The sequence below is a fragment of the Sinocyclocheilus anshuiensis genome, unplaced genomic scaffold (assembly GCF_001515605.1).
Source record: "Sinocyclocheilus anshuiensis isolate Anshui unplaced genomic scaffold, SAMN03320099.WGS_v1.1 scaffold375, whole genome shotgun sequence".
Taxonomy (NCBI): Eukaryota; Metazoa; Chordata; class Actinopteri; order Cypriniformes; family Cyprinidae; genus Sinocyclocheilus; species Sinocyclocheilus anshuiensis.
This window is the reverse complement of record NW_015549594.1, coordinates 292,166-304,845: the sequence shown is the minus strand read 5'-3', so window position 1 is coordinate 304,845 and position 12,680 is coordinate 292,166. Positions and strand designations below refer to the sequence as shown.

At 36.1% G+C, this 12,680-nt stretch overlaps 1 protein-coding gene across 3 annotated transcripts in view; it reads right to left on the bottom strand.

Moving 5' to 3' along the window:
* The window catches only part of astn1 (astrotactin 1), a 267,140-nt gene that overhangs the window by 177,835 nt on the left and 76,625 nt on the right, over positions 1–12,680 (bottom strand). Inside the window, exons 5-7 of one of the 3 annotated variants that reach the window (XM_016446854.1) lie at positions 9,445–9,594; positions 7,023–7,169; positions 3,611–3,778 (exon numbers count right to left, since the gene is read on the bottom strand). In XM_016446854.1, the coding sequence (XP_016302340.1) occupies positions 3,611–3,778; positions 7,023–7,169; positions 9,445–9,594 (465 nt within the window). The remainder of the gene's footprint in view (positions 1–3,610; positions 3,779–7,022; positions 7,170–9,444; positions 9,595–12,680) is intronic. The other 2 variants (XM_016446855.1, XM_016446856.1) reach the window with 2 other exon arrangements.

Below are 12,680 nucleotides of genomic sequence, written 5' to 3'. Positions count from 1 at the left end.
TGTGTGTGTGTGTGTGTGTGTGTGTGTGTGTGTGTGTGTGTGTGTGTGTGTGTGTGTGTGTGTGTGTAAAAATATTGAGAAAAAAAAAAGAAAGTGTGTAAAAAGAAATCACTACTATTGGATTTAGACAGAGAGAGTGACTATGTAGACTTATTAATGAAGTTTTTAAGTCCCAAGTAATTCCTCTCTTTCTGCAACCACAGAGAGAGTCTGTAGGGGATCTATTATTCAGTCAAATTAATGAAACAAAAGTGCAAGGATCAGGTAGCCTGAGACACAACATCGCGTGTTCTTGTTTAATAAATGTCCCCTGAAGCCTGATGGGAATGAGGGAGGTGAACAGGGCCTCCGAGAGGCCTGCTATCAGTCCGATTCTCATCTCGACTTTTACACATCCTCTGGGCCTCTGATTCACACTCTTTTTTAAAGTGCTCACAGCTCCTGTTATTGTCGCTCCCCATCCTCGCTTTCATCAGTATCTCCCTCTCCCGTTTGATTGAGACAGTCTTATGGTTTTCCACGAATACCCTCCGCCACGTAGTCTGCCGCCCCCACACACCGAGGCTTTCATTAAGAATGCATCTTACAAAAAGCACAATGCAATTATTGAACCGTGGCAATACCAAGGCCTCAATCTTTAGATTTAATTTGTGAGGAAAGCAAGACAAGTTCCCAACGGTCCAACTTAGATTCATTTAGGGTTGGAAGATTCACTTTTCAAAGCCCAGTGTAGCTCCTCTTTTGAATAATGGATGCAAACAGGAGGAACTTGTCAACAAATGATAACAACGTTGGACTGATTCCTGCGGCAGATGATCGGAGAAACAGCTATAAAGCGAATGTATTACCATTCATTTTGATGCACCTGGGTGTCTGTTGACTGTTTTGCCTGACTGGAACAACTATAAAACTGAATAGATCAATCTCAGCTTACAAAGTTGCAATCTTTAGTGGTAAAATGCAGATAGAGCATTAAAATGTATGATGCAAACAGAAAATGTCTGCCTACTGTCTAAGATTATTAATAAACACTGTCATTGGTTTCATAGGTATGTAGTGTGTCCAGGCATTTTTGAAACAATAAAACAAAACAAAAACCAACAGTCACTTGGAAAACAGTATTAATTAAGCCAACCATCTCCAAATATGACAACAAGACCTTCCTATAATACAAAAGCAGCTGTTTGCTTTCAAAATTTAATTATTGACTTTTATATTGTCATTGTACTAAAACCAAAAGATCTGATTAAAATATCTGGAAAAATATTTATTTTGCATTAACTTGATGGTGCATCACATTTTTCTTCCTAACAGCTTAATACTGCATGTATAAACCTGAAAAGAAACAATTTAAATTGTAATTCAAATTTATTTATATAGCATTTTTTTACAATACATATTGTTCTATACAGGAAATATTGCCTTACAAAACCTCAGTGAGCAATCCAAAGATGACACAAAGATACAAAAAGTATCTGCATTGTTTTTTTTTTCAAAAGCATACTGTATGCAGATGTTTTTCTCTTATAAAAACTATGGTCATCAATAGAAAAAATAGCCTAATTCATCTCATTAAATTTAACACTAATATATGCAATTTGTTTAATGTGTTAAAATCAATAAACTCTCTTAACATATCTAACAAACCTTTAAACTATTTCTTTTTTCTTTCAACCTTTCTGCAGACCCCTTAGCAACCCCTTGTGGCTCTCAGTTTTTGTATTCATATATTAAATATTTTAATATTAAATATATTAATATTCAATTTAATTAATATTTAATATTCCTGCTCTTAATCAAGGTTTACAAAATTGTAGGATTTGCAAACAAAATGACACTAACAGACAAATTACAATATGCAAAACAATAAGTCAAACTCACCTGTAATATGTACTAACTAATTATGTGCAATTCTGCCACTAGTCTGTGTTGACTAGTCATGAATCACATGACTTTTGTTGCACTTTTTCTTTACATGGTGATAGGAGGAAAACTGTCCACAAACTGTATTAGAGTAAGTGCATGACAATACCTTTGTATAGTGAAATGTAACAGCTAAATATATTTATGATAAAATGAAAGCAAAGAGAAAGTGAAACCGGACCATTTTGCATTCAGAAAGCACATTATAAGCAAACTGCTTAGATCTAAAATGGTCTAAGTTCATTTGGAGTGCTAACATACAAATCAACATTCCAGAATCTAATCAAGTATCATCTAGAATATTAATGCTTCCCTGGCTCAGAATATCCTACATTTTGAACATTCCATTTGATCCGTGCTTTGCCTAATTTATGTCCCAGGCAAAGGAAAAAAGAAAAAAAGTAAGAAATAATAATTCAAATCCAGGTCACTCAAGCTGTATAAGCCCAAGTCTTACATTACAAAGATTCATTTGCCAAGCATTACTGTCCTCACAGCTCTCGCTTAATTAGGCTTTCATTACTTAATACTGTTCACTCAAGAGAGACACCTTCAGAGAAATCTGCAAATGAAATGACAGATGAATCAGAGCTAAGCCTCTCTCCTGTCCCTCCTGCTCTTTAAAGGAAGCTGCGTTACAACTGCAGTTCGGTGAACACATTGATTTTACACAGTGGAGGGGATGGGCACTCATTCACTTGGGTGAAGGGGTGGAATGAAAGATTATTTTATGATTAATTAGGCAAAGATGCAGACTAATCAAAAAAAAAAATCCCAATGTGCAGTTTGAAGGGATAGTTCAACCAAAAATGAAACTGTGATGTCATTTTAAACCAGTATGACTTTCTTTCTTCTGTGGAACACAACAGAATGTGAAGAATGTTTCAACTGTTTTTGTCCATACAATGAAAGTCAATGGGGTCCAAAACATTGTATAGACAAACGTTGGAAATATCTTGTATGTTTCACAGAAATACACAGTTCTGGCAGAGTTCAGTTTGATAGATCTAACTCAGTATGACATAATGACATCATCATCACGTCACAGCTGATTTGTTCTCTCCTGTATCGGTAGCCAATGAGCTCGCTGCTCAACATTCAAATACGTAGTTTATGTTTGTGGTAGCAGTTTGCAGCGCACTCCAGAAACCCTCCACCTTCCCCAGCTCCACCTGTATACATCTGCTATGGGGTGATCATGAATGCTATGGGGGTTATTCATGCTATATGTGCAGCATCAGTATTTCTTACATTCTCACAGCAGCATGTTGTGGATGTATTGGCAGTAGCAAGTCTCGGTACTTGCTCTGCCGCAGCAGCAGCATAGCAGATCTATTCTACCAAGATCAAATACATTAACATTGTCATGTACATTACCATGCAAATCAATCCGATAGTTGTCATGACAGAACTGTTTTTGTTCAGTCTAAAACAACATTCGACTCCACTAACTTTCATTGTATGGACAAAAAATTAAAACACTAGGACATTTTACAAAATATCTGCTCTTGTGTTCCACTGAGGAAACAAGTTTTGAAGACATGAAGGTGACTAAATGATGATGGAATTTTCATTTTTAGATGAACTATACTTTTAGGTATGTCCCTCAGAGTGCATGATGCTCCTGGTGTCAGACTTTCTACATGAGCTGTGTGAAGTACAGAATCATGTCAGGGTAGTGGTGTACCTGTATCTGGGTCACACTGATGCTCACAGGGGTCCAAGAGACGGCGGCCACACAAATCATTGACCCAGGGGCCACTGGCATTCTGCTGGTAGTACAGCAGCACCTGGGCAGGGTTCAGCCAATCAGATGCATCCAGCTGGCTGCCCTGGAGCAGAACGAATCTGGAGCCTGAAAGAGAAGAATCAGAGAGGACATTTGTTAAAATTTACATCAAGTAAATTAGTGAACTCTATTAGTTGGTGTTCAGAATATTAACCATAAACTGGAATCTACAAATGGAAGCTACAACTGGTATGCAACTGTGGTACAAACATGTTGGGCAATTTGCTATTTTGTCGTTGAGCAAAATATAACTGTAATTGTGGGGATTTTGATGCATCACATGATTTGAAACTATTCACCAAAGATTTGTTCCTATGTCTTATAAGTGAGTCACTAGCCAGGTTTCCATTCAAAGTTGCGAATTTAACTTATGCGCAAAATTGGATTGTTGCATAAAGAATTTGCGAATAAGCACCGTTTCAAACGAGTCAAAGAAAACACAATTGTCACTTCCTGATAAACTGGCACTAAATATCACTAAGAAAAGTGAGAGAAGCTACTTAATATAATAATTTTCGAGCAGATGAAACTCAATAAATGTGGTCATTGCTTTCGTAGGCGGATGCCTGATGTTTGGGAACGCAGTCATGTAAGAAAGTTCTGTGGGCAGTTATACAGAAATACTTTGACGACAGACTTTGCTCGGCATTTCAGAATGACCATAACAACATTTCAGATGCTGTGCAACGAGATCGCTGGTTAGTCTGGTTATGCCGTCCCATAGCGCAAATCACATGACTTTTTTGATGCGCATGGAGGAATTTATTTGGCAAATGTGTTTCCATCTCCCATTATTCGCATTAACCCTTTTTCGCACAAGACAAAAAACACCTCAATTGAGCATAAAAACTTTTTTGCGAATTTAAGGATTTTTTTTTTATTTGGTTTCCATCACTTGTTTCTCATGTGAAACCTTCAAAAAGTGCATTAAAAACATTTATTCAACTGATTCATTAACGAAAACACTCTAATTGTATGCTATACCATTTGTGTTAAATCAACAGTACTAAGAGACTTAAGAAAGAGTGTTTAAGCAACATGATCATTTTTCCCCAATAACTGCTAGGCATAAAACTGTTTTGAACTTTTTAAAGCAAAGCAGAATCCTTATAGATGAAATTCTATGCTTTATACACATTTTTCTATGTTTTATGGTTCATGCACAGCTGTGGATAAGATACAACAGTACAGATAAAACATCTGAACTGAAAGTGTGATGTATTCTGAATTATGCCTCTGAATATTTCAAAACCATGAATGCCACATAGAACAGAATTTATTCTGTAAAAATCAAGTTTTATCAGATCTGCTTTGACATCAAGTTTTACCCTGTAATAGTGTTAGACAGTTATAGACACATCTTAAATCCGATTTTTCCAATTCAAACGGCGAACTGTGAATCCTTCAAGTCTCCTCTTTTCAGATTTCTTCCACTTAGACATCTATGTGAATGTTAATCTACCCTAAAGCACCAGACCCAATAGAAAAGAGCGCTGCATGAAAGACAAAATGACAGATGAGCAAAGCCAGTCACAATCCATCATATCGCCCAAACTCTAGAAGTGATGGCTGAAATGCCAATGAGCTGAAAGAAAGAGAGCGAGGAAGAGCAAGAGAAGAGAGGGTAAAAGAGAGTGGCCTGTAGTCTTGGACTGCAGGTGCAACATTGAAATTCAATACAAGCTCATCCAACACAAACGCAACTTAGGTCCAAAGCACAGAGAACCCTTGGGGAAAGCGGCTAGTTGTTGTTTACAGTTGTGTACAAGTGTGTGTCTGGAAGTGTAGTTCTAGGGACTAACTAACTAAAAGTAGCACTACTAACTTAACTAAATTTTTCATATGAAAAATAATGTTGCTTTTTCCAGACACTAGCTACTTTTTTCCAACAAGTAGCAGTATAGCGTGACAAAATGCTACATCACAGTTTCTCTCTCTCTCACACACACACACACACACACACACACACACACACACACACACACAGCCAAACAGTCTAAGGAAATAATCAATCAATAGTCTTTTCTCCCATACAAACTCCCAGTTGAATCAGTCTGTTCGGATTCAGTGATTCATGTACTGATGGTTCAATAATGATTCATTTGAGTCCCTGTGCAGTCACTTTTGAAGCAAACTTTTTATTTAAACTGCAGTTTTAGTCAACATGTTTTCATGTTTTGTTATTTCTAGTTTTATTGATTTTAACTACAAAAATGAATTATAGGGCTAAAGGCTGCTTTTTACAGCTCAGCACAGTTTGTACTACATTCTGTTTTGATAAATAAAATGTACTTTTATTCAATAGATACACTATCATTAAAATATATTCATTTTCAAAGGACATCTTTTTTTTAAAGCTTCTTAATACCGATTAACTTGACTCCACAATGGTTTAAAATATATTAAATATATTTTATTTTAACAATTTTTATTTGATACATACTGTACATTTATAATATTAAAAAAAAACATTAAATATCACTTCAACTTAGTGCAGAATTGACTTTGTGTTAAAGATCGCAATCATGTCAAGAATTAGCCAAATTAGCCAAGTGCATAATGAAACGGTGATAGGAATGTGCCGCAGTGAGTTTTTTTGTTATTCTAGTGGTTTAGAGAGAAATAAAATCAAATGCGCTTTTTAGTCCGGTGCCCTGTTGCACCCTAAAATCTAATATTTTTTATATCTACAAATGTATTGCCTCCTTCAAATAGATTCAATGCATTTTTATAGTAACTTGTAGTGTTGCTAACTACCTTCAATCTGAAGTCAGCTTCACTGTAGCGTATCTGTTAGAATAATGAAAAGATAGTGGACAAATGTAAGTCGAATGCGAAACCTTCAGCCCATGTGTGAATCATTTTTAGTATTTGTAAATGTAAAAATATGAAAGTAGGGTTTTCATAATAACTTGTCATCACAAGCTAACGTGTTAAAGCTAACAGCAACACCAAATGAAACCAAATGTTTGTCTGAAAAACTTCTATGTTAAAATTAAAAAATAAACAGTAATGTTTCATTTGACTCTTTAAAAATGCATTCACTGGATGCCCAAGTACACAGTGTACAGTGCAGCTACATGGTGTATAGCCTAGTACATGATTTGAAACACAACTAGAGACTATGCATTCGTGTCTGATTGTTCTTTGAAGCTTTCAGCACACATCTGTTTGGCTTTTCACTAGAGACAGAGCGAGAGTCGGCATGACATTTGTTTTAATACAGTAGAAGTCGTGGGGGGTAGACGGGTGGCCGAGGACCCCCGCTGCTCAGGGGCCGGACGGGAAGCAGAGCGGGTGATGAGATTACCGTCTGCAATGAGGTGCTCCGGAACATGGAGTATGACTCTGACGTTGAGGCTACAGGAGAGGTGAGATGTGCAGACCAGGCCGATCACACAGCTCACCACGCTGATCAAAGTCAGGGTGGTCTTGTTGATAGGACTCCGTGGGGAACCTGTGAAGAAGACAGAAAGAGAGAGAAAGCTATAAAAGAGCGATGCTACAAGACTGGAAAGTTCACATTTGTATGTGTACCTTGGGAAGGCACAAGGGAGGCAGTTAAAAAAACAGCCCACATCAGGGTTGGTGGTCCATGAAAGGAGCACTGGATCAAACCAGCCAGCCAAACTCTGGGAGCTGCGGCAGCGCTGGCATGAATTGAGCAGCGGAGAGATAACGCTTTACCTTTTGAAGCCTTCTGCTTTTATGCTAAATACTGGAAATGGCAAAATATGAAAAAGAGATGTTTTGACCACGTTTTTGTAATACAGCCAAACTGGTTTGATGTCGTGCTGCCCTGTGCATCTGTTACATGTAAAATAAAGGCACAAGACACTGCAAATGGTGTATGAGTATTATACAACACACAAGATGACATAAACACACCCATTCACAATGTATGAGGACACAATACTCATGATCAGATACTATATAGTAGCTCATTAACATGCGTGACATTTAAAACTGCTAATAACATGTTAGGATAAATATATAGCATGCAGTAATTGGAAACAGCAATGAAATACATATGAAAGGAACTCAGATGATGATACATATATGGTGACAAAAGTCAATATACAAGTGACAACAACATATTTACACTGATTATATACAGCATATGAAAAGGAGTAACTAAGGAGTTACAAATGACATCTGTGTAGACGCTTAGGATTACAGTAATGCTGCAGCACGTTGACTACAAAAGGAAGAACCCCCTTTTTGCAATATTAAAGCATAGATACTTAAGACATCATCATCTTAAGTGTGGATGTTATCTGAGAGATATTGCATAAAAAAACAGAAGGTTGACATTTGAAGAAATTAAATGATCAAAGAAAACGGAGAGCATTGATTCAAACATTTGCACGCATCTGCCAGAAATATATGCTTTTTATGGGAACTGTATTCATGTAAATCATGTATTGGTGTATGCTATGGGAATTGGTGCTTTTGCATTTTGTTAGTTTGACATAGACACAACTTGACTTGGTCCTCACTGAGCACCACATTTTCAAGGACTAATTACAGCAAAACTATTTTAAAATAATTCATTTTAGATAACAATATACTCTGGCTTTTTGTCCCCTGGCCTCTGTCCTTTCTGTAAGTATTAGAAGATAGCTCAAATTTTCCAACTAAGAGATAAATGCCAGCATAGCATTAGAACATAATGTGTATGTATATATCAATGTAACATTTAAAAGTAATATAATACTTTTATTTTAAATTATTACTTAATATATTATATTATTATAATATGCACAGTGGTTTATAATAATATTTTTGTAATAAAATTAATTGGCACAGCTATTACAGATTACTTATACCTTCACTTCACTCAAATATGACAGTTCATATTAACACCTATTTTTTTTTATGTAAACGTACGCAAACATGTCTATCAAAATCAACACGCTGCTCTCGCCCAGTCACAGTTCCTGCAGCGATGTAGGGGGAAAATGCAACACAAGCCATGTCTATTATTAACTTAAGTCCAATTAAAGGTGTTGTTGCTACAGCTGACTAGTAGTGTTTTTGACAAGTACAGGGTTAAAACATTTGGTAATTAGAGGGAGAAAGTATTAAAGCAAAGTGATTGTCTGTTAGTTTCCTTTCAAGTGGCAGCTCCTCAAGAGTTTAGGGAGCTTTGCATTCAGTCTGTTCTCTTCAGAAAACAATGCAGCGCTACTCGGGGGACAATGCAAGAGTTTTAGACAGACTCTAGCCATTAGTGTCTGACAGTACTGTCCAACCGGTTTGTCACACGCTGCCTTAGTGCTTAACATACACACATTTATGCCGCTTAATGTTGAATGGTGGTCTACAGACGGAGCTGCTAAGCTTAAGGTGCTTAAATACTTGTAAGCTTGCATTTAGTCGTCATTCGTTTCAGAGGAGGTCCATGGAGTCCACAAAGTGGCTCTGAAGAATTCTCTAAGCAAACTCAATAATTGCTCAGGGACCCTCAGTCCAATTTGGAGGACAGAAAAAAAAATTAAGCATTTATGCTTTCCTGTAAATTGTTTTAACACAGTTTTCAACTGCAATGTCAAATCAATGGCAAATCTCACACGTAACGGCATGCCTCGTTCAGTGAGGTAGTTGTAAGGCAAGCCGCTTCACAACTACTGCTTTGCTCGGTTTCCGAACAAAGTGTGACATAAACACCAAATGGCCACAGTCAGGCGGTGCAGGTTGAAATCATGCGATGGTGTGGGAGTCCTCCTTACCCCCGGAGCCCCACGCGGTGTTGACGTTACCGTTTCTCATACCTCGACTGCGACGGCGGCTGCGGTTTGGGTCAGTGTAGAAGGTCAGCTGCGGCTCACTGTCCGCCTCCGTCCCAGAGTCTCCGTCCGGGTTCAGGAAAGTTGAACCCGCTGTAGAATTCACACAAAAAATCATCCATCAACAAAAAAAAAATGTAGTCGAGTTTTGAGACAAACTGTTATGTCCCAGTGAGTGCTGGGCCTGTGTTTTTTCTTGTTTTGTTTTTGGTTTACAGGTATACTGGTTATTGTGGGTGTCTTCCCACCTGAGGCTTATTATGCGGAGCTATAAAAACTGCAGCGCTGATGTGGACGGGGGCACGATGTGACCACGCTAGCCGGATCTGTTGCCTTCTCTTTTGTTTCGTTGTTTATTTTGTTTGCATACAGTTCAGACCTTGAGCTTACAGTCCACTGTCATGCACGCTTACATCAGTGACTTACATTAATACTGACTACTGACTGTTGGAACTCCTTTGTTAATTATGCTTTTGTTAAATAAACTACTGTTCTTTGCTACTTGCTGGTCCGTGTTGGCTCTCATTCATGTTGCAAGTTGGAGCCGGTTGTAACATACATGCAGAATAACCTTCAAGTTATTCTGCGTGTAAAATAACCTGAAGCAATTTAGATAAAAAGTATGCTGGTATCAATAACGAAAAACATCAACATTAATTATTGACTGACTATCCAATTAAATGTTAGATTATTTCAAAGTCAGTTTAGAAAGAAAATAATGATTTTACCTAAGACATACAAGAACATTTCCAAACACAATGTTATTCTGAGGTTTTGAAATTAAACAAATGTGACAGCATGACAATAGGATGATTTTTTGTCTAATTGCCAATCCCTTTGTTTACTTATCTAGCAGTATTGATTAATACAGCAAGTAATTATAAAGACTACAAACCACAAACAACAGATTCATTAGAAATATTAAATTGGAAAGCCATGTGATTCTGTTAATGAGGGAAAATCTAACAGATAATGCAGCAAAACCACAGCAAAAACATTTGCTATTTAAGTTACAATTGCTAAGGCCCTTTACACTACTATTCAAAAATGCCAATTTGGGGCAAGTAATTATTTATTTTTTTGAAGAAGTCACTTATGCTCACCAAGATTTTTTATTTTTTTTTTGATTAAAAAATACACGTAAAAATCCTTGCTAAATAGAAGTATTACTTTCTTGAGAACAAAAAAATAATAATAATAAACCCCAAACTTTTGAACAATAGTGCATGTAAAGAAATCATGTTAGATATCAATCAAAATGTGTTTATTATTGTATATTGTATTGTATATTAGTGCTGGGCAATGATTAATCGCGATTAATCACATCCAAAATAAAAGTTTTTGTTTATATTATATATATATATGTGTGTACTGTGTATATTTATTATGTATATATAAAGACACACATACAGTATACATTTTGAAAATATTTACAAGTATTTACATGTATATATTTATATTCATATAATTTATATTATATTTAAATATATTTAATATATAAACAACATATATTTCTTAAATATATACATGCATGTGTGTGTATTTATATATACATAATAAATATACACAGTACACACACATATATTATGTACACAAAAACTTTTATTTTGGATGTGATTAATCGTTGTCTAGTACTAGTTTATATACAAAAACATGAATGAAATGATGTAACGAATGACATACAATGATAATTCAAAATACAACGGTGGAAAATAAATATAATAGTGTTTTGACACAAAGCGCTTATACTATAATAAGGTCTACAAAGCATTCAAATAAATGATATATAAAACCCATTAGAGACTGTATAATTGCAAACATACATCAAACACAGCACACACCAAAGTGACATTCAGAGAATAAGCCAGAAGTCATACAGTAATCGCCGTTCTGTGAAATGCGCTTCTCCTCTCAGAAGAGTATTGGGTAAATATAAGTAATGAACAGGAGGTTAGGAGTGTGACTGAGATAAGAGATGCACGCTTCCTTGGGCTCTTTTTTCACCGTACACAAAAGACACAATTTACCCGTCAGAGCTAGACAAACGCTTTCATTATGCAGCGAGTGAGGAAGAGATGCATAAGTGCACTGACCCGTGGATTAGACTGACTTGCGATGATGAGAAATAATGTTTGAGTTACTCCGTATTCACACAACAGTGTGGCTATCCATTAAAAACATCTTCTCTGGTGCAGAGGAGAATCAAACAATTATCATTTATAGATGAGCCATCTGTACAGAATGAACTGAACGATGCTTATGACAATTATGACAATATCATTTCATACCGCCATAAAACAACACATGAAATATTCAAAGCTGTGATGCAAACAAGACACAGGCGGGTCACGAGAACAGCAGCAGTTGTTTGGCCCTACAGTGAAATCACAAGTCTTAAAAGAGCACAACTCTGAAAGTAAGCATTTTATTTTAGCACATCACCACATTACAGTTATATATACATACATACATACATACATATATACATATATTTCATAGCATTATTATAACATTTCACCTTATTTTCATCAACAGTGCAGACAGCATTAGACTGACTTGCGATGATGAGAAATAATGTTTGAGTTACTCCGTATTCACACAACAGTGTGGCTATCCATTAAAAACATCTTCTCTGGTGCAGAGGAGAATCAAACAATTATCATTTATAGATGAGCCATCTGTACAGAATGAACTGAACGATGCTTATGACAATTATGACAATATCATTTCATACCGCCATAAAACAACACATGAAATATTCAAAGCTGTGATGCAAACAAGACACAGGCGGGTCACGAGAACAGCAGCAGTTGTTTGGCCCTACAGTGAAATCACAAGTCTTAAAAGAGCACAACTCTGAAAGTAAGCATTTTATTTTAGCACATCACCACATTACAGTGATATTGAATGACACATCAAATGATTCATAAATGAAAGTGTAAAGATGGATGAAAAATACACAATGTGAAAAGCCAGTTGTCCTCAATATGTCTTCTAGAAACATCTACGCTGTCAAAATGATTTTATAGTAAATATTTTGGAAAGAATTCACTAAGAATTACTAATTACAAAGTTCATTTGTATTTGCTGTCTGAACTGTTGATGAAAATAAGGTGAAATGTTATAATAATGCTATGAAATATATGTATATATGTATGTATGTATGTATGTATATATAT